This window comes from Manacus vitellinus, unplaced genomic scaffold (assembly GCF_001715985.3).
Source record: "Manacus vitellinus isolate BGI_N305 unplaced genomic scaffold, ASM171598v3 scaffold_3_pilon, whole genome shotgun sequence".
Taxonomy (NCBI): domain Eukaryota; kingdom Metazoa; phylum Chordata; class Aves; order Passeriformes; family Pipridae; genus Manacus; species Manacus vitellinus.
Genome location: NW_021940535.1, coordinates 26,170,622 through 26,198,146, shown reverse-complemented (window position 1 = coordinate 26,198,146; position 27,525 = coordinate 26,170,622). Strand labels below are relative to the sequence as shown.

General features: G+C 39.2%; 2 protein-coding genes across 2 annotated transcripts; one reads left to right on the top strand and one right to left on the bottom strand.

Moving 5' to 3' along the window:
• The first annotated feature begins 405 nt into the window (after nucleotides 1-405).
• Nucleotides 406-5,185, top strand: TSPAN13 (tetraspanin 13). The gene is made up of 5 exons (XM_025895388.1): nucleotides 406-573; nucleotides 1,583-1,663; nucleotides 2,500-2,613; nucleotides 2,915-3,025; nucleotides 4,174-5,185. The coding sequence occupies exons 2-5, from the start codon at nucleotides 1,586-1,588 to the stop codon at nucleotides 4,246-4,248; spliced, it is 378 nt and encodes a 125-aa protein (XP_025751173.1). The 5' UTR covers nucleotides 406-573; nucleotides 1,583-1,585; the 3' UTR covers nucleotides 4,249-5,185.
• Nucleotides 5,186-9,518: 4,333 nt separating this feature from the next.
• On the bottom strand, nucleotides 9,519-14,685 carry AGR2 (anterior gradient 2, protein disulphide isomerase family member). The gene is made up of 8 exons (XM_008920365.2): nucleotides 14,632-14,685; nucleotides 12,872-13,009; nucleotides 12,530-12,593; nucleotides 12,395-12,447; nucleotides 11,389-11,462; nucleotides 10,944-11,007; nucleotides 10,453-10,536; nucleotides 9,519-9,846 (listed from the first exon to the last, which is right to left on the bottom strand). The coding sequence occupies exons 2-8, from the start codon at nucleotides 12,999-13,001 to the stop codon at nucleotides 9,797-9,799; spliced, it is 519 nt and encodes a 172-aa protein (XP_008918613.1). The 5' UTR covers nucleotides 13,002-13,009; nucleotides 14,632-14,685; the 3' UTR covers nucleotides 9,519-9,796.
• Between the last annotated feature and the right edge of the window lie 12,840 nt (nucleotides 14,686-27,525).

Below are 27,525 nucleotides of genomic sequence, written 5' to 3'. Positions count from 1 at the left end.
CATTTTCTTTAAATACACTGCCTTAGTTTCACAAAACATCTGGAATTTTCATTCTCATTCAACTGTTGAATTAAAGCCGATGATTTTTAGCTTATTTGTTATGTTATGATCTCGGTTAGTATCTCTAGTCAGTCACAGATAGTGCAACATGGCTTGACTTGTAGGTAGATTAAATTGTTACCACATCAACAGTATTGAAGAATATGTGTGCCTTAAAACATCTGGAACTGAAATTACCTCTGCAATGAAGTGGAAGATTGGTTTGTTTAGGGTTGTGCTTCTTCTCTTTGCACTGGAAAGAAACATTGTACCTTTCTACTAACAACTTTAATGTAAAAAATTGTATCTGTGTATAGGAGCCTCTTTTAATACATAGACTAACTTTGTGTTTTCTCTTCCCTCCAGCTGGTGAGCCTGCTGCTGATTGGAATTGCGGCATGGGGAATCGGCTTTGGCCTCATTTCTAGTTTCCGAGTTGTAGGAGTGGTAATTGCTGTAGGAGTCTTCCTCTTCTTTATTGCCTTAGTTGGATTGATCGGTGCGGTGAAACATCATCAAGTATTGCTATTCTTTGTATCCTTCTGATGCATTGCATTGATTGCAGCTTGGTTCAAGCCCTGTAAACAACCTGCTCGGTCAGCTGCGACTGATGGGGAACGTGCCTCAGAAACAGAACAGAAATTCACAATCTTACTTTGGTCAAGTACAGTCTAAATTAGACTTCCTTCCTGTTTAACTTTATTTCAGCTTCCTTTTTTCCTCCCTTTTCTGTGCTCTGAAGATAACATTCATATATTGTAATTTTTTGACAGCTCTTTATGGTGGCTTACATTGTCACAGGTGCCTCTTACTGTGTGCTCAGTCCTACACAGAGCTAAAGTATGTGAACTGTTAATGTTTAATGTTTGCGGTCTATGAAAGAGTACTGACCTCCACTTTACAGACAGCTTAATTGTGTGAGGTAAGTATATGCCTCTGAGCACAGCAACCAAATTGTGAAGGTGATCCCCAACTTTCAAAGTGTGATCTTTAATGTCAAAGTTTATTCTTTTTGTTTTTTATTGTTTTCACTTGCAGTAGTACAAAAGTGTGTGAGGCTGTCTTCCAAGAGCAACTCTTAGCTTTTTTTTTTTTTTTTTTAAAACCTAGGCTAAAGTTATTTTTTGTAATTAATTACAAGACTATGTAATTGAAAAGAAATGTTCTGAATATGCAACACCCAGAAAAATATTTTCTTTATTTAAGTGAAATATTTTGAAATGACAACATGAGTCTCTAAAACTGGAGGAATTGGCTGTAGATTCTCCTCTCAAAGCTCCTCTTATTAACCTCTCTGCTGATGTTTTCTTGTTAGGCAAGAAATATCTAACCTGGAAATACCAGCTATGTGTAGTAGTAGCCAAAAAGAGACAATATATGGTAATTGAGTTCTGGGAACATTATTTTCCACATCCAGCCAGAATTTGCTTCTATAGTTTTTTTGTGTCAAAAGACTTACCCAGTGAAATACTGAATACCATTAGGTGTATATGTTATAAAAGCAAAATTAATTTGAGAGTATATCCTTAACTACTGTTTCCAGTACATGATTATTCTTCTGCTAGTCTTTATTGTCCAGTTTTCTGTCTCCTGTGCCTGTTTGGCACTAAACAAGGACCAGCAGGTAAGAAAGTGTCTTGATTTCTCAGTTTATCTATAGCATAATACTATAAATACATATGTACACAGGCACACATCTTTGTATATAGTCTTTTACAAAATGAGGAGAACGCATTTGAAGAAAATCAACATTATCCTATTATTTAAAGACTAGACTTTGGTCAGTGCTTGGCTCTGGTACCTAGAAAGAAATACATCTGGGTCCTAAAATGACTTTCAGATGTTGTTCTTTTTTTTTTTAAATTGATTTAATTTTAAGCTTCTTTTCTAGGTTTATGGTCACAGGTATAGCAGCATTGTATCTTGAATATATCATGTGTTCAGCAATTTAAGATAAGCTAATGAAATCTACAGTAGTTATAATGAAAAGGTGATAAAGCCACTGAATTCTTCTTGTGTAACTGAAAAGGTTGTAACTGCATTAGGAACAGAGGTGACCCTTATGTATGAGAGTAAAACAGTCTTCCATGTGGTATGAGACTTAATTCTTACTGCATAAGAGGTGGGCAAAGGTACAGTGACTGAATAATCAGCTTTTTTTTGTTTAAAGTCTGAGCAGTCCCAGTTAAATTCATTGCATGTCTCATTACTAGTGCTCTTGTTGGGTTTAGGAAAAACAAAGAAAGAAAATTAATTATACCCAGGAATGTGCTGCTGTTAGGTGCTGTTATTTCATTAGCTACACAGGCTGTTTGGGCACTCAGGTAATTTTTAGTATATTATCCTGTTAAGCATCAATATCTGAAGGTCTTAGTTAGAGCATTATCAACTTGGTCTCATATTTGTTTGCAGTGCAGAACAGTTCAACTAATATAATATGTATTTGCTTATGCCTTCTAGAGTGAACTGCTAGAGGTGGGATGGAATAACACCAACAGTGCAAGAACAGATATTGAGAGAAATCTGAATTGTTGTGGATTTAGAGCTTTTCATCTGAATGAAACCTGCGCAGCTGTAAGTTCTTCAAGTGTAAAAAAACATAACATTTTCATACTGTGTTCAAAAATTTACAACTGTTTTCATAGTTACAAACAGCAAATGTGTAAAATAGTTGTTAAAGTGATACTGAGCTCTTCTGGTAATTTACTGGAAAGACAATCACAGAGCACCCTGCAAAGGTTGCTTGCTTTTTGGGAGCCTTTTAAAACTGTTAGAGTTTCTCCATGGCTAGCAGTCTCTTCTAGAGCAAACTAGATGCTTTCAGTCAATGAAGGGTCATCAGAAAATGGAGTGAAATTCTCTGTATCTGCTACAGGATTGTTTTAGAACTCGCCAGTGTAAACCATGTGCACCGATAATAGAGGAATATTCTGGAATGGTGCTGAGATTTGTTGGAGGCATAGGACTTTTCTTCAGTTTCACAGAGGTGAGTAGGAGGTTAGAAAATGGAGTGCTTTTCCCTGACTTTTAAGACTTTGTTTTGTGAAACACTTAATTTTAGGGGATTTATTAGAGGAAATTTCAGTCCTATCTCAGGAGTCAAATAATTAATTAGGTCAAATTTTTCAAGGCTATCAGCTCTCTTAAGTCTGCCAGAAGGAAGGTTTGTCTTTTTTTCAGCACTAGATGTTCTTGCAACTGTTATTTAGGCAACAAACGGCAATGTTCAAATGTGGTGCTGTAAAGTTTTAAGTTTTTCAGAAAATTAGTTATTCAGGCTTACTGTTTTCCAACAGTAATAAAAAGAGTGCCATTGCTTTATTTACCTTGTTCCCTCTTCTTCTCACCTACTCCCCTCTCACCCAGACACGTAGTCTTTGAGGATATTTTTTTTTTTGGTGCCACCTGTAGTGCAAAGATAGAGTTGCAGGATGAGTGAATTGAAAAAGCAGGTTAAAATAAAAAAGGTCTTTGATTCTTTCCTTTAGTGATGATACATAAGTTGCTTTGATTAGTGTATAAAAATCCTCAGAGAATGTCTTTTGTGACCCCATAGTAGAGCATGTGAAAATACTCCTCCTGCTGCATAGTGCAGTTTTTAGAAGGTTTGTAGATACTACAGCAGCCAGAGAGATACAGCAACTTATATAGAATCACTCTGATATCAGCCCTCAGTTTCCCTGCTAAAAAAAGTGAAACTGTTGGGAAGGAGGGATGTGGTCGGGGAAATGTCAAGATTTGAAAATACATGAGAAAAATAACTTTAGTTAAGTGGTAACTGTAAAGTGAAATAATTTAGAGGATTTGTTTATCATTATACTAAAACCAGATTTGTGAATACTGATCATTTGGGGAAGGGGAAGAATAATTTAACTCTAGACATAACTATAGGTAATATTTTGTATTGCATTGTGGATACAGTGCTTTTTGTTTTGTTGTTCTCTCTGTTGCCAGGAATGAGTTTTTTTCTGAGAAGGTGCATTCTTGTTTCTAACTGAGAAAGCTGGTGTGTGGCTGTACAGTTTTAGCAGCAGTAAAATATCCTAAACTTGTGTTTAAAACAAATTTTGTAAAACTGATAGAAGATGAGGTGGAGAGCCTCTGCTTAATGATATCTTTGGTTTTTATTTTCAGATTCTGGGAGTCTGGCTGACTTATAGATACAGGAACCAAAAGGATCCCCGTGCAAACCCTAGTGCATTTCTTTGATAAGCTTATAAAGGACTGAATCTTCTCTCTGCACCCTCTACTTAAAAATACTGATTCTCCATAGTTTGATATTTCTCCATAATAGGAATTCTACGTGTACCCAAAATAAAATTTAATTTCCCTAAGAAATGTGTAGTTTTCATATTTAATTTCCGCTATTTTTCTTCTAAGAATCTCTATCTTAAAGTAGATGGGTGCATTCAGTAGCTGGGCAGAGTTTAACTGCTGGTTAAATAACTCTCTTGAGACTTTGTTAATTGATACAGTAAACTCTAAACAGTGAGTTTTATAGCACTACTGGCTTATCTGGTGTCAAAAAAACCCCAGAAGTATTTTCTGCTGTATTCACTGATTACAAAAATTCACATGAATTCTCATTAAAATGATAAAAATGTATGGTGGATGGTTGGGTATGATTTGCCTAGGTTTTAGGATGAACACTAGTAAACTTTTTTGTCTCCATTTTCCTGTTAAGGTAAAAATAGAAGCTAAAGATGTTATTTTCTGTAGTGCACATACATGTATGTTAATGACTACTGTAGTCTTCACCCCTCCCCTTCCCTGTTTGTTTAGGCTTTCTGTAGCTTTAGAATTTTGTTGAGAATAAAAAATAATTTTAATGGATATTGTCACTACGAGAACAATGAATGAAGAAAACCAGGAGAATGTAATCTGCAGCTGATTAACTTGAAACTTTTTTTTCTTTGACAAGTGAATGAAGTCTGGTATTTGCACAATCAATGTTGGAATCAATGTCTGTCATCTCTGATGTAAGAAACTTGATGTCTGGAAAGTTGTTGTACAGTTACTTTTTTTGGATGGTGTAAAATTATTGTTGTAATAACTCAGCAGTGTATATTCCTCTGTCATCCAGATAACAGTCTTGATTTCATGAGAGATTGAATGATGTGTAAAAAAGAAAGAACAAACAAACAAAGATGGTTTCCAGTAGTTTGTTTTCTAATAACAAAGAAAAGAATTCAAGTTAGAACAGTGTTATCCATGTTGTCTGAGGTGAAGGAAAGCATGGTCCCTCTTCCTGGCTGTCCCAGAAGTGTTGCATCAGCTGGAAACAGCAGACATCTAAGCACCTGAGTTGCATAATGTTCCTTTTGTTTCTAATCACACTGAACTGCAGAGCTGCACTCCACTTTCATTTAGTTGCTGCTTCTGGTGTGGTAGGCAGCTACTGTAGCCTGGTAGACAGCTCTGCAGGAAGAAAAGGGGAAGACTATTAAGGCCCTCTGCCAAGGAATACAGCACCTGAGTGAGGTGGAAAGGAAATCAATGAGGGCAGTCACAAGTAGGTTCTCATAGTGTCCCTTTACTAGGGAGATGCCTCCTTATCCTGCAGAGGAGGCAAAAAGAAATTGAAATACATACCCAACAGAGAATTTTCAGACTTTCCTGGGCTGAGTGCTCCTGAAGAAGGAATTATCTCTGAGGTTTTGAAGGGGAAGAGCGGAACCTGAATGCAGAGGGATGTCAGGAACTTGCTAGAACTGCTGCTCTTCAGGTGTAGCTGGTTCAATATCCGTGGGCAGCGCCACCTCCTGGTGCTGCTCTGAGTTCCTGCTGCGCCTGTCCAGCTGTTATCTGGCTTGAGCACATACTTGCACATTCAGGGTAAGAACTCTTGTGCTGACAGACCTTAAGAGCCTTTAGACTTACACTTTAGTAAGTGTATGCAACGCTTTCCCACCCCCCACTGTTACTGTCCTTTTTAAACAATTAGCTGTTCTCAGTATGTGTCAAGAGGACAGTGATGATGTGGCTGTCTTCAGGAACAGTTCATTCTCCTGGTCGAGACAGGCTGTGTATTTTGTACATTGCAGTAAAAAATTCAAGGAAGAGTCATAGAGAGAGAGTTAATGAAGATTAAAATAATACCATATTGCTGCTTCAGTTTTGACTTTTTTCCTGATTATTTTGTCAATGCTTAGTTTTGGGTGGGTCTGGTTTCATAAATATGGTAGATGATGTTGGAATGCAAATATGCATCAGTGTGAAAATACTGAAAATACTGCCTCCTCAGAAGCTCTCATGTCTCATAATGTGAATTTGTTTTAGTGGTCTAAAGACAGATCAGTGAATCATATGTTTGATTAAAATTCTTCTATCATATTAACAATAGTTTTTCCCTTCAGGATTGTGATTAAGAAACCCCAAAAAACAACCCATACAAACATTGACATTTCCATTAGAGATGTGGATTTGCTTTCTGAACCTGATTCTGAAGGGGGGCAATAAAACACACTGAGTTCTGACTTTGGTTTTGTGAGGGGAAGAGGGTAGCCTCTCAGGGGAGGTCTGACTCACATGTGAGTATACAAGAAATGCTGTGCTGTTCTGACATGCCAAAATAGAGCACTTAAAAAAATAATTTATACCTATTTGAGATACTTTTTGTCATTGACGTTTTTGTTGTTCACTGCTTTCTCTTTGAAAAAAGAGTCTTTGCCATATAAAGATTTTTTTGTTGTTGTTTGTTTTCTAGAGAGGCATTTTAATTTTTAGTATATTGTAACTTCATTGTAACCAGATTTTCTAGAAGCTATTTACAGCAGCCGAGTATACAAGTATTGGAGTGATTTAACTCAGAGCATTTATTTTGCATACATTAGGATGTCTTTTGACCCTTGTGTTGAAATGCTCTCAAAGTTTGTTATTCTGGGATAAGGTAGAAAGATATCTCGACTTCCTCCAAAACACACATTTTTATCATATTAAAATAACTGGCTGTAAAATAATAAAATCTCATTCTTCTGAATCTGTGTGAGAAAGTGAGTCCAGATCTTAACTAACATACTGATATGACTGTATAGTATCTGCCTCCTTTCACATGAAGGTAACTATTACAAAAGGAAAAGCTTGCATAACTTGAAGTGATACCTGTAAAAATGTACCTTAAAAGCTGTAGCTGACAAGTGAATAGGAATGTGCTAGAGTTAATAAATTGCATTATTATTTTTAGGTCGAATTATTTAATGAATGTCTGAATGCTAGTGGAATTCTAAAAACCTCATGTCCTGTGTACTTCAGCTTATTGACTGTATGTGTTTCAGCAATGATTTCCTAGGTTTTCCAAAGACATGGAAGGAGGCTTTTATAGATAGCTTGGCTTGGTGGCTCTGTAAACCTAAATAATCTGTGTTTAGAGGAGAGGATTAAAAAGGCAGGATTAAGTTGACCATTTATATATTAAGATTCTTGAAACTTTGGCTAAGGTGAAAAGCAAACTACAAAAGCACAGCCTTGAGTGCAAAAAGATTATTTCAGTTTCAAAAACTAATTTCTTGGTACTTGTAGGCTGACCTATTGGATATTTGCAGCTATAGCATGTAGACAGACTACTAGACCCTTGTAGGTTATGCCTTATATCCATTCGCTGGATGTTATTCATAGGATCAGTACATCTGTTTAAGAAAATGGTCTATTTCAGTAGTGTTATTAAAACAGACTTGTAAAACATGATGGCACAGGCAGCTTTTGTTTTAGGTCAGATACAGAGCTCTAGCAAGTGTACTTTGGGTTGAGTAGGTAAAGATGATTCTGATAACCAGTTGCTCCAGCCTCCCTCTGTGCTGTCCCTCTGCTAAGTGATGTGACCACTTTTTTTGCTCTTTGTCACTGATAGCTGCTTATATGGAGTATTTCTGCCCATCATTGCATCTCTTTTTCCTCTGTCTTCTGGATGCTGCAATAGAAAGGAGTATCTTACTGAACTGCTGAAGGAATGCTGGATTGCATGTCTGGAACAATTTGCAGGTACCACTTGAGATTTTTTGGTTGGTAGGGTTCACATAGCTTGCCAAAACATATTAACAAGTACCTTTCTTCTAATTTTGCTGAGATATTCCCTTGAGCTGAAATTCTTCCTTCTCTCACCTGTCCTGCCTTCCCCAGTGTTTTCCTCTTTTGTAGTTTTCACCATGACTGGTAGTGACAGTAAGGGTAATAGTAGTGATAAGAACGCTGTCATTGCCCAAGAGCTGAGAAGATAATGAAGGTACAGTCCTGGGCAAAGCTTTTCTCACTCATGCTGCTGCTGAGTTCTTAGATATTTGGGGATGGAAAGTCTCCTTTTTGCCTAAGTCTTAAGGTGGTGTGCCCTCTCATGGTGTTCATCTGCAGCGTTAATTTTAGTTCAGACTTCTCTTTTGTCCGTTTTGGGCTTGTAAATAAGCAATCACAAGCTGTAACACAGTCATGAAACCAACCACATACTCAGTATGGCATTGCTTTATTAATCATCTCAAGGCTTTACTGAAATCTTATGTAAGCAGGAACCTTTTAAGGGTAGCAGTTTTATCTTAAATCACTTCAGAATGCAGACAGTTTTTTTAAAAAAAGAAATAAAACCCTCCATGCAAACAACCCCATTCTCTAGTCTCAAGTACTTTTCTGGGAAAGGTTTGCACTTCCCGTTATCTTAAGTGTAAAGGAAGGGCTGATAAGGAAAGCTCTACATATGCTGGTGCTACGAGAAAATAAATGGAGATAAAGCAGAATGAGCAATGCAGAGCTTAGCTAGCTGCTGAAACTGGAGATAAAAAGCTGCTTTCCTCTACTGGGTTTGGCTGGATAGAGTTAATTCTCTTCGTGGTAGCTTGTATGGTGCTGTGCTTTGGATTTGTGACTAAAACAGTGCAGGTAACACAAGGCGATTGCTGACACTGACATGGAGACAAGGTCTTCCCTGCTTCTCACACTGCCCTATCAGCGAAAAGACTGGGGCTGCAGGAGAAGGTGGGAGGGGACACAGCTGAGACAGTTGACCCCAGCTGATCAAAAGGATATTTCATACCATATGGTGCCATACTCTAATAAACTAGGAGAAGAAGCAGGAAGGAGGGGGATATTTGGAGTGATGGTTTTTGTCTTCCCAAGTAACCATCTCATGTGCTGGAGCCCTGCTTTCCTGAGGATGTCTGAACACCTGCCTGCCCATGGGAAGCAGTGAATTAATCCCGTGTTTTGCTCTGCTTATGCACGCAGCTTTTTCTTTACCTATTAAACTGTCTTCATCTCAACCCACAAGTTTTCTCACTTTTACCTTTCTGATTTCTCTCTCCCATCCTACTGGAGTGGAGTAAGAGAGCGAGTGACTGTGTGGGGCTGAGCTGCTGGCCAGGATTAACCCACAACAGCCCTTTTCCTTCCAAAGTGCTTAAATGTAAAATGCAAACGGTGGTCTCAAGCAACACAGTAATTTTACTCTTTCTAATAATGGTAGATGAAGACAAGGAAAAAAACCCAACACAACAATATTTTGTATGTAAACACTTAAAATGGATTTATTTTTAAAAAAATCATTTTTACAGTTGGATCATACAGTATTCTTCTGTACGCCTTAAATTAAAAGCCTCCAGCTTTTAAAAATGCTGCCCAGTACAAAAGGGCTAATGTAAAACTGTAGTGTTTATGTATAGAAACCATCACTACACATCACTAAATATCACTCTAAATAGTCTCTTCACTAGTGTCAATGTGTGGAGAAGAGATGGAAGATGAGACTTTATAATATTTAAGGGCTTCCTTCTTTCTCTTACAGTTCAGTCTTCAGAAGCTTCAGTGCCTTCTGCATATTTGAATACACTAGAAATGAAATATTCATGCATGTTATTTTTGCTGCAGCTTACTCTACCAGCAACTGCAAATGCTGTGGAGAAAATGTCATTATTATTAAAACTTTTAGTCACATGTCTATTGCTACAGGGATTCTGATGCACCCTGCTCTTCCAAGCAATTTGTGAATGTCATGTGTTTAATTTTGACTGGTGAGAACATACATCTATTAATGCAAATGCATGGGCATTCACAGGGCAAAGACAGGAGCTGTGCAGCAGTGAGGGAGGGCTGTAGCAAACATCTTTCCCTGCTCCCACATTGCCTGGCCTGGCCTGGCAGGCCTCATGTGTGAGTCCTCACATTACTTGCATCAAACACTGCTGAATTATGCAAGTTCCTACTGACGTATACTTGCTTTTAAAACAGATGGATGCTTAGGACTCCAGGGCTCTGGCATCATTCTCTTCACCTCACTGATTTTAAGTCTAGCATCCTGTTTAATTTTAATCCTAGTTAAATGTCTTTCAGCAAGTACTGATTACACGAGTCTGTAATGCCTGGCGTTATTCCTTGTTGCATGAAAAATGTGACTGCTTTAAGAATATTTTCAGAATGTTTCAGAACACTACTTACACAATGAAATGTCAGAGGGCTCGTAGGCATAGAGACGGTTTGAGTATCTTCCAGTAATATCTGCTCTCACAGTCAGGGAAGGATCTGGAAAAATAGGATGAGAGAAGTTGTAGAGGACAGGACTAACCTTCAAGTGGAAAGAAATAAGAGAAAATCAACCTGCTTGCTTCCTAAATGTTTCTGCAAGACACATCTGCTTCTGCTAACGACCAAGAGATTAGTCTTCTACACAGTCACTGATGTTCCAATTGTGTTTGCGGGTTTATTAGGAATGGGATGGGTTACCCATTCTAGGGACTGTGGCATCATGTCATTGAGAGAGGAATGCTGGAACTGTAAAGCTGGCTGGGGTTGCTTTGATGTTTCATCCACAAAACCAACTAGAACCCTTATACTTCTCATGGAATAAATTCATGTTAATCAGCCTGAGGATTTGAGATGTATGATGCAACAGGGGCTCTGCTCTGAGCTCAGGTGCTTGAGGTACTCACCTATGAACAAAACCCGAGGGACGTACTGGCCATCAGGTGCAAGATTCTTGTCTGTAGTTTCATACTTAAAGAAAACAGAGAAGGTTCCCAGTCAAGGAGAGCATGCTACATAAATATTTTTTCCTTCATTGTACTTTGTGTTGTGAAATCCTGCTCAAACAATATATTGTGCAGTTTAAGAGATTATTTGTCTGGGATGCAGTTTTTTAACAGCTGGAATTGCAAATTGATAACAACAGTTCATGCTCTTGTTAAACTTTAAATTCTGTCACATTTTAAGTTTATGATAGCTACAAATGAAAAAAGACTCAGTACTAAATCTATTATGCTTCAGTAGTGGCCATTTTCCTAGCCAACTCTAGCTCCTAAACTGAAGCTAGAGAAGCCATAATTAAAAATACAACTTTATCGCTTTTATTTAGTGAAGTTTAACTGGGAAACTTACAACAAGGTTCAGGAGAATGAATTTTTCAGCCAGTTTCTGTATATCTTTGTGTTCAGCAAAAACCTTCTTGAGGGCTAGAGTGAAAGAAATGGGAAAGAAAATTAAAAATATGTCCCTGGAATTGTTTGTCCTCAAAAAAAGAAATTCAAGCAAACTGGCAGAATCAAAATGAGAATTCCCAGTTTACAATTGCAGCAAATGAAGGTTTCCAGTTCATTCACCCACTCAGTTATATTCTGCATTAAAGAGTAATTATATTGATACAAAATGCCCCATCTTCAGACAGTGCAGCTGCCTCTCAGATTTGTCTACTTAGGTTTGAACTTGAGCATTTGACTATTCCGACCTCTTGTTCTACTATTGCAGTTTCTTGCAGTTCTTAAGGCACTTGACAATACAACATGTAGGGCTTTGGCCCGAAAGGTTTGGAAGGGTTTTATTTTTTGTAAAAAGAGTCTTCTGGAGTTACTGGAGCTCTGGATGGCTGCAAAGGTCTTGCCATGTGGATCAACTTGCAGGAGTAAGGGCCCCCAGATGAATTCAGAGACACTGGGAAAAGAGCAGTCCCAGTTGCCAGAAATCCTGCAAGAGCTTAGTTTTAGCCTGGTTTGATTTAGTCCCTGGCTGGATTCAGTCTCAATCATTGATGATACTGAGAACTGACTATGTCCTTTCTAATAAATTATTGTTTCTCACTACTCCTGGTCTTGCTATTGGTTTTGGCTGTTTGTGACGTGAACCAAAACCAGATTTGTCAGAAGTCAAACCCTGCTGACCTGTGCTCATTTCTGTATCCATTCTGTATCACGTAATACTGACTTAACATTTTTATTTTATTTCTGCACATTAGGAAATACCTGTGTGGGGTAGTGACCAGAAGAACACTCCCCATGCTTGTGCAAGCAAGCAGAGTGGTGGCTGATTGATTTTTTTTTTTTTTTAAAACAGCATTTATCCAGAAACTGAAAACAATACTATTTTTTTTCCCCCAGTGCAAAGGGATTACCTTGGCTGTGTGGGCAGTCTTCCAAGTGGTGGATAATCATCAGGGGTTTCTGGCTGGAAAAGAAGAGCCCTCGTTAGGAACAGGGGAGGCACAGGGGGCTCAGGCTGGGCGCAACAGGGAAGGCAGGGTCGGTACCTGTGTTTGGCACGGAAGAGAGCTTCCTCATAGGTCTGCGTCCAGATGAGCTGGTCTCCCCAGCCTGTGGGACGGTAGGGGAGGGGACACACACATAGACAGAGCCTTATAAGCCGGGCCTGTGGCCTGGGGTATGAATCCTGCCAGCCTCTGCCGGGAGAGGCTTGGAACAACCCCGCTGCCAGGGGGCTTTAAACCAGGAATAAAGGAGGAGAGGGGGCTAGGAAAAGGTATTTGCAAAATGAGTTGCAAGAAAATTACTTTGTTTAGAACAGCATAGTAACCGAAGCATTCACGATTGCACTTTTTTTTTTTTTTTAAATTTGGTTGGTTGTTTTTTACCTCTGGAGAGTGTTTGAGGCAGTTTCGGCTTAGCAGTAGTCTCCTTTGTATCCTTCTTGCCTGCATCCTTTGCCAGAACACAGGAGATGGCAACGAGCAGCAGGAACATGGACATGTAACTCTTCTCCATGGCTGCTCCTGGAACAAATGAGAGAAACTCCCCGTCACTGTGGTGCCTCCCAGGCTGGTGCTGGCTGTGAGGCAAACAGCAGATAAGGACAGGTAGGCAGTAAATCAAGTCACAAATATGCAGTGTGGGGAGTCAGGGCTGAAACAAACTGCTCCAGGCAGAGGCTTGGGGGAATGGTGAGGAAACGTGAGGTTTGCTTAGCAAAGTGCCCTGAAGGAACCGGCTGCTTCTCACTGCCCTGCTCATACCATTGGGCTGTGGCCCTTCTAGGATGTGTGTGTATGTGTTTATTAGTTTATCTCTCTTCTTTTTACATGTATTGAATATGCTCACTAAAATAACTGAGTTTTGGCAATTCCAGAAGTACTTGGAAGTCCTAATAATTTCACAATTCTACCTCGATCTCCCAGCTATAGTAACCCAGCAGCAGGTGCTGAAAAATTAACTTGTCTTGGCTGTGGGAGCAACTCAAATGAGAAGTCAGAATGTTAAGCCAGGCTTTACAGTGAACATCAGCACAGACACAGCTTAATGGTGGTGTTGAAACTGTCTTCTCCCTTAAAAGTATCATCTAATCCTTAAAACTAGCAGAATCTGTAATAAAAAGAGTGGGGAGAAGTTGCTGTGTGGCACAGTGAGAACTGAAATGGAGGTTGAGGGTAGAAGCAGCACAAAGCAGAGGACTTTTCCTGAACCAGACTCTTGAGACATGTCTTCTGGGAAGCTCCTCAGCATTTCAGCTGGGTTGTTTCTCTGAAGGGGTAAAGCACTTATGACCCTGTGTTTACTCATTACATGTCCTCCTGGAAACTAGAACCAATACAATGGTGAAATAAGAAATTTTAAGATACTCCCAAAGTGATACAGAACATTCAAAAGATTAATTAAAAAAAATGCAAAAAATGCCAAAAAACCAAACCAAAATCAAAAAACCAACAGGCTGACGGTTTTTAAAGTTCAGACAATGAAAATTAAACTCCAGGGAAACAGAAGTGTTTTTCTGGGTAGGAACTGCAGGAGGAGACATTAGCTGAATTTCCATTAGTGATACAATGCTCTTTGCTACTGGGATGTCCAGTAGAGCTCAAATATCCAAAGAGTCACTGTTTCAAGGGTCTGAAATACAACTTTTCCATCAGACGGCCTTCCTGCCGTAAGAAAAGTTTCCTTGGCAAGGAAGAAAATTGCATGAAGTGAAACTCTGTGGATTGTCAGGGTTACCTCAAGGGTTGTTTTGGCTTAGAGCTGTATGGCAGAAGTAATGCTTCTTTAAAAAGAAAAAAAAAATGAAAAAGGTATAGGACAACCAGGAAATCGAAGACCAGGCACATTTTGTGCTGTTGTGGAGGCAGAGGGACAGCAGAACATTAAACCTGCTCCTTAAAAGCTTTGCCTCTGGAAGAATATGTGCACTTTTGAAAAGTTTTCCAAAATAACCCCTCCTCTGCTAGTTCTTTTAGCCTGCAAAGCCAACATTTCTCTACACATTTTCCTTCATATCACACTGTGCTGGACTGTGTCTGCTTTGCTGCAGTCTTTTCTTTCCACTGATCAGGTCCCCCAGCCCCAGGTAGCACAGCTTCACAGCTCCCCCAGCACTTTCAGAAGCATTGAGCGTGCAGTGCCTTACCTTATTTACTCTCCCAGACGCCTGCCACGGTGCGAAGGTGTTCCTGGTTACAGTGTGAATGCTGCTGTTCCTACTGCCTATTTATGCACCTCGACAACTCAACTCCACCCACAAGATTTGAATTTGAATACTACTTCCCAAGAGCTAAACTTTCAAGTTTTTTCCCCACCAAAACATTCAGAGTTAATCTCATAATTAAATAACATTACAGTTTCCTGTCATAGACTGTATCTAAAGCTCAGAGATGTTTCGGTAGACTTTTGGGATATTTATTGAAAGGTGATTTTCAAAGGCTGGCAAAGTTCCAAGTCCAGGTAAGCTGAAGTCAAGACTCCTGATTTGCCTGAAGAGTGATTTGTCTTTTTTTGATTGGTTGGAAAATCAGTATGGATCACTGTTCTTTTAGTCCTTAGAAAAAGTTAAATTGATGACTCAGAACTATAGAGGTTAATTAGATAATTAACTATGCACATTATACAGATGTGTGTGTACACATGCACATGTAACAACACATAGAAAAATTGTAATAAAACCCCAAAGAAAGTTTGTAAAAATCTCCACAAAAATGTATTTGGAAGCTGTAACAAAAAGCTGTGTTCATAAGCAGGGGTCTAAATCAGCATTTATTTCAAATTCCAGGATTAATTAGTTGTTTAGACATTTAACTACAACATCAACACCAATAATTTTAGCTTTCAGATACATGTATAATACAGTGCAATGCTCAGGAAAATGAGACTTTTTAGGGTGCCTGGAAGGCCATTCCTACTGTTGTGCTGTCCGCAGACAGTCCTTCTGCAGGGAGGTCAGTATGATTCTGTCCTCAGCAATATATGTTAAAACTACAGTACGTTCTTCTTGGTGCATGCCTCATATATTTCAGTGAGATTAAAATCACATGTTCATGGGCAGTGAGCACTTAACATTACTCAGCTGGGTAGATGAAATCCATCAGATATGGACTTTCCTGTTTTAATTCACAGTGCTCTCTGATGGCTGCGAACAGCATCCATTTGTTACAAATATACTTAAGAGAATCAAGAGCTTTGGATCACAGTCTGGATTTGGATTTTTTTTTTCTTTCATAAATAATTGGGAAAACATGGTGCAGAAGCCAGATGGTGAACTCAAGCTAAAAAAAATTATTGCTGTTCCTTACAAACATTCAGTAGTACCATGCTTTACTTAGCTGCTTCACTTATTAGAAGGCTGAAACCAAAGCTCCTAGTGACATCAGTCATTCAAACTTCACTTTCTGTATATTTCATGATACATGTATGTTTTCCTGATAAAGAAATGAGAGAGTTTGCATATAAATTTCTTCTTCTCCAGCACTTCTCCCTGAAGATTTAGAGGTGTGTTTTGTTAACTTCTATATTGTCTATCCAAACCACATCCATTCAGGTTTTCTTCAAAACATATACCAAAATAAGTTTCCAAGATCCATATTTGGATATGGGACCACTCACTCACTCAATCAGGTTACACCCTTAATCGACCTTAGTAAAGATGTCGAAGTAAACCTTGTGTACCCATTTCTGAAATCTTTGTCCCAGCTCAGACAATTCATAATTGTAATTTTACATGTTCTTGCTGACTGTCTTCTCAGGTCACATCTAAGAGCATTTTGTAGTTTTAAAACCTGCGACAGAAGTTCTAGTTGCTCTCTGGTGATGTGAAGAGGTAATGAGCAGGTAGGCTCTCACACACTTTTTTAAAAAAATTGGATTTTGTCTAAAAATGCATCCTCAAAACTAAGTCCCCATGCACTCCTTGGCTCCAGTCTCAGATGTGCCTCCATTTCCTTTGCACCTTTGCTTTCTCCTGGTTTTGGGAGATGCATTTACCTTAGCCTGTTTCCACATAGCCTTTTGAAAGAATTATTTCCTGCAGGAAACTCAATAATTCAAATACAGCTACTCACAGGGGCTTCCCTGTTAGCTCAAACTCAGTGATCTCAATTCAGACAGTTAAACTTTTATCTAAGTCAACCTTGTACCTTTTTAATGAAGAGAGAGGGCAACTCAGCCTTTCCCACAGCTCCCTGCTTGGACCCTGAGACTGTACCCAGACACTAAGTGAGCTTTTGGCAGTTTATAATGAACTACTTTCTCCACCTTACTGACTAAATCTTTCAGGAATTACCCCAGAGAGCTTGGAACATAATAGGACTATTCCAGAAGGTTTTTTGTCTTTTGCTATTAAGATGTGGTAGACCCTATTCATCATGGCTAGGCTTCGCGAACGAAGATTTAGGAAGGCACTATCCACGTTTGTTACAGGGTAGACCCTATTATCATTAATATTTACCCCTTTACAAAACTAGTAATTGGATTTTTAATATGATTTTGATTCCTCCACCTGAACAGGTACCTTTGTTCGTTAGGTTATGCACAAATCAGCACAGCTTCAGATGATTGATGTTATAACTGTTTTGAAAGCATTCTCTGAAGTGCTTTGTTTTTCCTTGTGTTTTGTAATACATAAGTTTTAGAATTCAGTTGTGTCTCCTAATTTCATAATAAACACCTACTTTGAAGTCTTATGATCTAGTGCTCAGAATAAATATCAAAACTTTACATTGGGTGAATGAGAAGTAATGAAAGATATGTATAGTCAATCCCACACTAACAACGCCCTGAGTCAAAGCCAGAGACTGGGCCAAATCTGGGAATCAGCAAGTTTCCAGTGCTAAAGTAGTAGTATATTGTAAGATACCATGATTGAAAGCAGAACAAATTTATTTGAGAACTGGTCAAATTTCCGTTGTCAGTGCTTTAACCACATGTGAACTGGTTAGTAACCTTTTCATCATCTAAAAGCTCTTTGGAGGAAATGTGACTGAAATTTTCTGGAAAGCCTTACAACCCAAAATTTAGGAGCTGAAACACCTCTGACACCTATAACAGAGGCAGGTCCCGTTTTATTTCTCTCTTGCCCTGAAATAACTCAAATCCTTATCATGAATATTATGGGTAGGTGCCGTCTGGGTTGGGATATGGCATGATGACCGATGTCCCCGGTCATGCATGTCAAAACTGTTTCTTTTGTATAATAGTCATTTATGCTGGAGCAGGTACCAGACCCCAGATACCCCACTTCCCAGCTTAGTTGTGGTCTGTTAGGCAAGAGAGCAATTCTTTTCACATTGGCTCAGGCAATGTTTGCTAATACATGCAAATGGAGTGCACACTACTAAGGGAGAGACTAGAAAGGACCTGGTGTCTTATAAGTGGTGAAGACATTCTCCTGAGAGTTGGAAGACCATGGTTCAACCATCTCCTTTCTACTTTATTTTCAGTACAAAGCCACATTTCAATATAGGGCTGAAAACTCAGAAGTTGTGCAGATTTCTATTGCTGAATGCTCAAAGCTGGTAACTGGAGTTCAGATAAATATCTGCTAAGAATCTGATGATTTGTTCTGAAGGATGATGGTTTCCCAAAATATGTCAACCCAGCACTTTCCTCTTTTTTGTTGATTGAATTACTCAATTAACTTGCATTACCTGTAGTTTATTGGTAAGACTTTTCAAATTGGCTAGCAGAAGAGGTGGTGAGGACTTAAAATATGACATTCTGATGCTTTAATAGCTGCTTGCAAAACAAAAGACCAATCCATGAGGATTTTAGTATCTCTGAAGGCATTCTTTTTCACTTATATGTGGATGTTTGTAATACAAATCACCACCACTTGATATAGGCTGGCATGAAAAGCATGGAGCATCCCTTACATAATTTTAGATAGAGATATGGGTTTATCATGTAGCCAGTTCTTATACCATACTCTGTTTTGAGCTCTGAAATACTGGAATGTCTGGGAGGCATTGCTGAATGACACGTTTTAAAATCACTAAGTCATTTGAAGACCCATATTAAATATACTTGCCCTTGCATTGTTTAGTGCCCTTTTTCACACAATAAGGAAGCTGTCATGGTCTGTTACACCAAGGAGTGTCAAGGTTTTCAGCATATGTGGGACTTAATTGCTCAGCTTGTGTTTAGTAAGAGAAAGCCTGGCAGCCTCCACAGCGAGGCAGCGAATGAGTGAAGAGGGATTCTGTGATGAGAGGGACTGGTAAGCTGGAGGTCTACCACAGCCTGTTTATCTGGTCTTTTTAACTGGGAAAGTCAATTATGATCAGCAAAGCTTCATGCCTGAAATTCTTGTACTTAAGTAAATGTGTTTTAATTAATTGAAATAACTAACTGTGTCTGAAATCAGAAAGTTTGCTGTACTCCAAGATTAAAGCCAATGACTCTTCCCCTGTCTGAGCAACTGATATTTAATTTTGAGTATTGCTTGAAATCTGTAAGCTAAAAGTTTCCTATTTTTGATGTACTGTAATATATGAGAATGGTGGGAAGACCTTAATGTTTTGGACAGCTTATTTTTGTACTTAGTACCACATGAACAGTCTTTAGCAGACAGTTTTTAATTAACCCCTTTTTGTTAACTAAGCGCCCTTCTGTTTCTGGCCTGCTTTGGTCCTTGGATGATAAACTCTGTTACAGGCCAATAGCTGAGCCACAGCATCTGTAATTCAGTGAGTTTTCAGAGCTGCTACCTTGCTGTGATCTCTCTGTGTGCCTCCTTTGTATTCATTGTTCTTATGTCAAATTTATATTTGTTTATCTGTACACCAAACTCTCTCAGTTTTCCAAATACTTTACCTCAAAGATCAGAAAACTTTGGTTTCTAGTGAGTACCAGCGACACGATGTCCCACCTCTGACTCCAGAACTGGTGGTCCTTAAGTAGTAAGGGATGGGAGTCTCTTTATTCTTACTAGCTCACCTGAAAGTTTGCAAAGATAAAGGATTCTGTCATGGTTTGGGGTTGTTTGTGGTTGTTTGCTTGGTTTTTTTAATGAATGACCAGTAAATACATCTGCTCAGTGAAATTCCAGCTGAACCCACTGACACAACTTCTTTCTTAGCCTCACTGTTGCTTGTGTGCTACTGTCACATTATTTAATATTGCTTTTGTTTTGGGGTTAACATCCCAATCAGCATTACCTCTGAAATGAAGAGTATGCATTCTGCCAAGTTTCTCTCTGTTCCTGATAGTGTTGGTCTTTTTCTCCAAGCTGTGCAGACTCTTGTGGTGTTGGCACTCTCTGGCCTGCATGATGTGCATCACAGTACCCTCCATCTTCTCCCAAATTCTTGACATTGCCTTGGCTTGTGTATTTGTCACAGAATGTGCAGTTTTCGTCAGTCACGGACTGCACAGTTTTAAGGGACTCCAGTGTGGAGGTTCATCCACCTTTGTGCAGCAGATCTCACAATTGTCATGTCTCAGATGTTCTATCATGTGCCCGCTCTGTCCATACCATGATACCGTTTCTTCTCCCTCTGCTTCAGTCTGGATGAGGGTCTTTGCTTGGACAGTGTCAGTTGCCTGGTCAAGGTTAAATCTGGGATTTAGCAGTCTCATTTCTGAGTTGGATTTCTAAGATCATGAATATTATCTTTTTTTCTGCATCTTAGCCACTGAGTTGTAAAACTAACTATCCAAATTTAGACCAGGAATAAACTGGTCTAAATGTCTTTACTTTCTTTTTGTTGTTGTTGTTGTTGTTTTTCTTTGTTTTTGTTTTTGTTTTTTGTTGTTGTTTGTTTTGGTTTTGTTCTCGTTTGTTTGTTTGTTTGCTGGTTTGAGTTTTTTTGAGGAGTGTAGGGAATGTTTTTTTTCTTTTTTATTCCCCCTGTCCCCTAGAGTGCAGTACTCTACCTTTCTGTCCAGTGTAACAACTGAGCTCCTCTACTAAAATTCAAGAAGTTGGCTGGGCTTGTCTAATTTGTAGAGGAGGATGGGGGACTGTATAATAGCAGCCTGCAACTGCATGGGTGCTATACAGATGAAGGATCCAAACTCTTCCATCAGTTTGAGGACCATGAGCTGTGGCTTAGGAGATTTGTAGTGCACATCAGTAAAATCATCTTCATGAGGAGGACAGTGTAGCACTGGCACAAGTCACCCAGAGAGGTGGTGGGACAGCTCTGCTGTCAGATTTCTAAGAGCTGTTTCAACAAAGTTTGATTATTAATGCCATTATTCAGTGGTCATGCAGAGGGATGGGGCTGGAAAGAGTAGCATCGTCCTGGCTGACCTTCAACTGTTTATAGTGTGAACTTTGAAATAACACAGCAGCCTGTTCCAGCTGGTTCATGGTGTAGGGTAGTTCCTAATGCAGGATGCTGAATATACTTCTGAAGGCTTCTCATACAATCCTTGTCTGCAAATATTGACATAATGTAGTTCCTTTTGTTACACAGTATCCTAACGACGTGTCATAGACCACTGATTTGTCTTCCCATTGCATAAAGTCATTCTATTGCAGAATGCCTCAAAATTCAAATTTTTCTTTCGTTTTTTATTTTTAGGTTGCTCTCCTGCGGTTATGTTCTGGCTCTTAAAGTAATCATTTATTTACCAATTTAACTGAAATGTTAAGGACATATACCTTTAAAAGTTCTTAACCACGATCACCTTTAGAAATCCCTACAGAGCTACAAATCCTGGTATAGTCCCAGAACAGAAATCTCCCTCTTTTTGAATTCTGTGACTGTGCAAGTAAAACCTTTTGCTGAATTTTCAATATTCCTCCTGCCTAAACCCCGCTTACCACAAAAGTAGTCCATCCCAGAGGGTTGAGAATCTTTCCTTCTATTTCTTTGAAGTATAACATTTTATTGCTAATAATTTCATAGCATATGTTACCTGTAAACTACCCTGAGTTTTTTGCTAAGGAATGTGTTTGTGAAGAAAACCAGCACAGGAGCAGGATCAATGATGGTGGCTTCTCAAAGACCATCTTTCTGGAAGGAACTGAGCTGTTTTCTGAGTCAGGGAATGTATCACAACACAGTGACCTTACATGAGAGAAGATACATCTCCCATAACATCTCCATGGGAAAAACAATAAAGTATGGACTAAGTGAGCAGAGTGACATGGACTGCTGGGGTTGTAATTGGCAACATACAAGCTGGATCCCAGTCCAATGGTGTACTCCAGGGGTCAATACTGGGACAAATATTATTTAATATCTTTATTAATGGATGGAAAGAGTGTACCCTCAATAAGTCTGAAGGGGACACAAATCTGGGAGAAGTGGTTGATAAATGAGATGGTTGCGATACCATGCAGAGGGGCCTTGACAGCTCAGAGAAATGAACCCCATAAATTTCAACAAAGGCCAATGCAAAGTCCTGCACCTAGGGAGGCACCAGTGAATGCTGGGGATCAACCAGGTGGAAAGAAGCTTAGCAGAAAATGACCTGGAGTTTCTGGTGGACAGCAAATGGGACATTAGACAGTAGCACACCCTTGCAGCAAGGCAACCAAGAGCCCATGCGCCTGCATTTGACAAAACACTGCCAGCAGGACAAAGAAAGTGAGGCCACATCCAGAGTGCTGGGTCCAGTTCTGGGCTCCCCAATACAGGAGAGATATGGATACATATGAGCAAGTCCAGCAAAGGAGTTCAAAGGCAGTAAAAAGATGGAGCATCTGTCATTCAAGGAGAGGCTGAGAGAGCTGGGACTGTTCATCCTACAGAAGAGATGGCTCAGGGGATCTCATCAATGTGTGTAAATACCTGATGTGGGGACCTCCTTGTCCAGAGGAGGGCTACAAAGATAGCCTCTAGAGGTGCCTTCCAAATTCAACAATTCTTTTATTTTGTGACTTTACATATGTAGTATATATGAAAGAAAGATTAAATAATACAAAGGTGAACTTATAATTGAACCCACACATATCCCACTCTCAGCTACAGCTGACCTGTTGCCCAATATAAGTTAAATTAATGGAAAGATTTCATACTATGTTCACAAATTAGGATATTATTGCTGGAAGAGTAATGAATGGTTATTAACTTTTACCCATGAGGTGCTCATGTTTCCCCACTGTGTGGTCATACACTGTACAAATATAGTTGTAATATCCCTATCAGGATAGCTAGGTTGGCTGTTCAGGCCAATCAGAGTGACTTAAGGCAACGTGTACTTAAAGTCTTGTTTAAACGTTATGGCCTGGACATGGTAAGCACACTCTCACAGGTGGTGACACTAAATAAGCAGTAGCAGTCACGGGGAGCTGATAGAGGATGGGTGTTCCTATTCTTCTGCTGGCACAGTTCCAACTGGTGGCTTGACGATAACGTGGCTCTATCTTGGCATTCAAATGCAAAATGCTCATTTAAAATTATTATTTTTTTTTTTTACTAGCTGGCATAGGTAATGCTATCCCAAATCTTGGGAAATGCTTAGGTTATAGTCATGCAAGCACTGAGATATGTTTCAGTTATGCTTAGCGTAGAAGCTCAGAAGCTGAAACAGAGCAGCCATATCTCCTTTGCTCTCCCTCTCCATAAGGTGATTCCAGTAGCTGTGAGAATGACCAAAACAGAATTGAGCTTAGGCAATGTGGTCTTTTTGCATCCAGCCATTCCCTGGATCTAGCTGCATCCCTTGGAGATTCCCTGGGAGGCAGGGAATTCCCACATGGTGAAGGTGGTGTAATCTCTGTATGCCAAAAAAAATTATCTGGAAATAGATGGGAATGGCAGTTTGATCTGAAAATAGACCACTTAACACTTCATGAGGAACCATACATGTGTAAAAATGCACAAACTAGACTTGCTGTGTCAATTGTCTGTTAGGAGCCATTTCTGCTTTGAACATGTATGAATGAGAAGAAGAAATGAGGTGTAATTTCTTGTTTTCTCTTGAAGGATCTGTATAGCTAACCTGCTTTGGCTAGCTGACTTTTCAGAGTTGAAAGCATTGAGCCATTATGAACACTAGCAGCTTGGGGTTTCACTTCCTGCATTCATATTTTATATCATGCAGCTGCTGGAGCTGCAGACCAAACAGGCAGCTGGCAGAAAGCTGCCTGCAGCTGCCAGCCTGCTACATTCTGCAGGTGTTGCTGGGCAGAAATAACCAGAGGCCAACTGGTAGCACCCACCTGCTTTCTGGCATGGGTGGAGGGGATATAAATCAGCAGCAGAGGAGGAATGGAGGAAGTGCCTGTCTTTGACTGTTGTGAAGATCTGATGTCTGCTATTTTGGTGGGTTGGCTGGTAGTGCTGAATCCAACTTGCTAATTCCATACACAGTGCTGCTCTGTCCACTGACTCAACATTTTAAATGTCAGATATCTTATCAAAAAGTTAAAAAGCAAACTAAGGGTAATGAACAGCAGTCAGGTAGATGATGTCAGTTACTTGGAGAGAAGCAGTAATTCAATGCTGTACTCATATTGGTGCCATATGCCAAAAGACCACAGGCATGGGAACCTGTAAGTAGTAGTATTATTATTTTCATTAAAGGTTTACATGATAGGTGCTACTTTCTCTTGTTTCATATGACGATTAAATAATAAACTGTAGACAGCTTGTGCGCTCCACCATCTATTCTAGCTCCCCATACTTTCTATTTTAAAATCCTAAAAAGTTTAAAATTACTTTCAGTTTTGGATGAGCTTCGTGTGGACATTTGGACATTGCAAATGTCACACTTGTGTATTTGCAAAGCTGTTCTCTGTGGTTAGGAGTTGAGACCTTTGGCATGATCTCCTGTAAAATCTTTCTTTTTTTCTACTCTTTTAGAAGATATTGAGTCTATTGGACAGTGGGTCCAACTAAGATGCCCTTTGTTGTTTTGAGAGATGTATGTTGTACTCATGTTTCCTTTCCCCGTTGACCAATAAGATTGTCACACCTGTCTTTCCTTGCAAACTTCCTGGTTGATGTGTGCAATAGATCAGCATCAAGTTTGCTTGACTTTGTCTCTCATGTAGCTGCTATGCAGAACCAGTCCTGCTTTCTGCTCTTAACTGTCCTGGCTAAGCCCAAAAAACAAATAACATTCTTATAAATGGTTAATTAAAGAAGAGTAGTCATAAAAGCCTAAGAATTGATGTAAGCAGTAGCAAGCTGCATTTTGAACTATGAGACCATCCTTTTGGTGATTGACATTGCTATGTTAATGAAACTTGAGCATGAATGCATCATAATAACAAGAAATTTCCAGCTGTCTCTTTGAGGCAGTTGGAGTGGTTTTGAAGTAAAACCACCCATTTTTTTCTGTTAAATACAGCAAATGTAGGAATATAAAACTCCTAATGTGAGTAGCTCTAGTTTCTGGGAGCTGCCATATTGTTTGAATCTATCTGTATGGGCCTGCCCTGCTAGAACCTGTGGTGTGAAAACGTCTTGTATACACACATTCTGAGGTGCTCCAGTGAAGTCAGCAGGGCCATTTGTTGCATGTGCATTTGTCTAGGAGAGCTCAAGTCTACAAGACTCACAGTCCTTTTAGTTCCTTTGGACTTGGAAAATGAGGGAAAAAAAGAGTTTAATTTAACAAATCTTTTCCAGATAACTGGAGAGACGTGCCTCGGAAGACTAAAGATACTTAAAGGTGCACATGATGTGATTCTTGGGGGTGTCCTGTTCAGGGTCAGGAACTGGACTTTGATGACCCTTGTGGGTCCCTTCCAATGCAGAACATTCTATGTTCGTGTTAAAAGATTAAAGATGTTCATTTAAGGGAAGAAGTGTTAAAATCACAGAGTCTGGAGAAAATGAAACCAGTGCTTTGTGTTTACAGGTAATTTAAATTAAAAAGAAAAATTATTCCAGGAGTATTATTTTTACTTTACAATCATGAGGATTTCTTTCTGTCACTAAAGTTGCTCATATAAAGGATAGTGACTCCTTTTGCTCTGCAGCATCTGATTCTGTTAGCAAGGTAAATCTGTTAGCAAGGACCCCTCCAGGAAAGTCACAAGAGTTTTGCTTTCATGAGAGCACACCATGTTGCCATGTTTCTTTCCTGTTGCCTATTTGGTGAGCAAACAATCCTTCTGTGAGTTCATCCAATGATCCGGTTCACACTAAGCAGAGAGACTTAACCTTTGAACTTCTATATCCAGCTCTCTCTTACATCTGTCTTACTGCATTTTCTAAAAATTTTAGATTAAAACCAAACTTTGTTCTTGACCCCTTGTCAAAAGTTCTGGCTTGGTTTGGTTTGGTTTTTTTTTGCACAGGAATCCTACTGTAGTGGTCTATTAGGGCACTTGAGTCTGAAAGCATCTCAGATTTTACAGGTGATCCCTTCTCAAGTGATTCTCAGACTGAATACCATTTACTTTTTCTGACTGCATCAGCTAGTATGATAAATTCAACTCTCTTTGCAAGCTAGTTTGTAGAGAAACCAACCTTACTTGATAAAATGTTTTGGTTCAAGCGGAAGATGCATCATGGTGAGAGCCGAATTTTGTAAAGCTTTCTAGCCAGTTGCAGGTCAACGCTGCTCTCCAATTTGCTCGGTTTCATTGGATTTTGCCTGGTAACTGTGTTTCACCCAGGATGATTCACAGAGCTGGCAAACAGGAATCTGTAATAGCAGCAGCCCTGGGTGTTGGTTCTCTGCTCTGTGGTACCATAGCAATTTGGGAGTGGCTTTGTTTAATTAATAATCAAAATATTCTACTTTCTGCCTTTAGTTTGACTAGGGAAGTGGAGAGAGAGCCTACCTGTGGCTTAACACAGTAATGAGGTTTAAATATTATGGCAGATAAATGGCAAAGGCTTTATTCTGTCCATGAAGGACGATACCCTTTTCCTTTCTCTGTGTGTGTTCTTTGCAAGACAGTATTGCATTATGAATGTGCTAGAGAGGGCATCCTAATGCAGGAACGCAGTTTTCAGTCAGCAATTTTGAGACAGCTGAAAATTAATGCTGGGTTTGCTGTGCTGGTTAAACAATAGCTTGCAGCTAAGTTGTACCAAGAGTATGATTGCAATTCTTCTAACAGGAAGTGAATTGGATATAAAACTAACTGTAAATAAAAGCTCCACCCTACAGTTTGGGGGTTTTTGTTATATTATTCTACATTTTTAAGATCATTGTACCCTCCAGTTCATGCTAAGTCAGGAACTTACCAAAGATTAATGAAAGACCCAGCAACATCTCTTTCCCCATTAGCTGCAGGTGTCAGTGTTGATATTTTGGAAGAGAAATGCATATTTGGAAGCTGTAATAATTACACTAGTTCTTTGTTTTGGTGAAGGTGCCCGCGCCCTTTGGCCTATTCATTGGTTCTGCACCATGCAACTTCAAAATAACAGTGGAGTCAGATTCAGGCCACTTTTTTCATTCATTCATTTTTCTTTTTTTTTTTTCCCAGACTTTTGTAGAGGGATGAAAACTATGATTTAGGCAAGCTTTTTGTAAGGGGTGACTGTAGATCCAGAGTTATTTATTGTCAACCAAACACTTTAAACAAAAAACCCGTACTCATAAAAAAAACCCAGTGAAGCTTTCCACTACTTACTTCACAGTATAGAGGTTCAATCTGAAACATAACAGCTTTACAGTGGTATCACAAAAGTGTTTTGGGGACTACTAATGTTTTTGTGCCTAATATTTGAGTGCTTGATCAAACATAGGGGTTTCTACTGTGTCAAATTTTCATTTCAGAAAAAAAATAATCTGGATATGAAAAGTAAGAGTTTTTAAAGATTTCTCATTAAAAAAATAAAATTTGCTTAGAAAAAGTAATTATTTTGGCTTCACTTCCCAAAATGGCATTGTGTTGTAGGGAATTGCCTGTGCTGCCTCTGCTTGTGGAGATCCAGTAAGAACGGAGAGTGCGAAGAATTCTGTGTGAAGAATTCTTTAAGTGAAAGCATGAATCAGTTACAAAGTCTATGTTTTAGAAAGGATTCAACCAGTTGAACAGTCTAGTGGAAGATTGGTTAGGTGAAGTAAGTTAAGTCAGATGGTAGGGTAAAACATGGCATGACAGATGAAATTTGTAGTTTTCCACGGGACTCTCCCACCTTTGGTAGAAAATCAGATAGCAGAATCAAAT

What these genes read in the sequence shown, in the direction of transcription:
- TSPAN13 (XM_025895388.1), top strand. Translation starts at nt 1,586, where the DNA reads ATGATTATTCTTCTGCTAGTCTTTATTGTCCAGTTTTCTGTCTCCTGT. An exon ending in CACTAAACAAGGACCAGCAG is followed by an intron (nt 1,664 to 2,499) that starts GTAAGAAAGTGT and finishes TATGCCTTCTAG; the next exon opens with AGTGAACTGCTAGAGGTGGG. An exon ending in TGAATGAAACCTGCGCAGCT is followed by an intron (nt 2,614 to 2,914) that starts GTAAGTTCTTCA and finishes TATCTGCTACAG; the next exon opens with GATTGTTTTAGAACTCGCCA.
- AGR2 (XM_008920365.2), bottom strand. Translation starts at nt 13,001, where the DNA reads ATGGAGAAGAGTTACATGTCCATGTTCCTGCTGCTCGTTGCCATCTCC. An exon ending in CTCTTCCGTGCCAAACACAG is followed by an intron (nt 12,448 to 12,529) that starts GTACCGACCCTG and finishes CTTCTTTTCCAG; the next exon opens with CCAGAAACCCCTGATGATTA. An exon ending in AGACTGCCCACACAGCCAAG is followed by an intron (nt 11,463 to 12,394) that starts GTAATCCCTTTG and finishes CTTTCACTCTAG; the next exon opens with CCCTCAAGAAGGTTTTTGCT.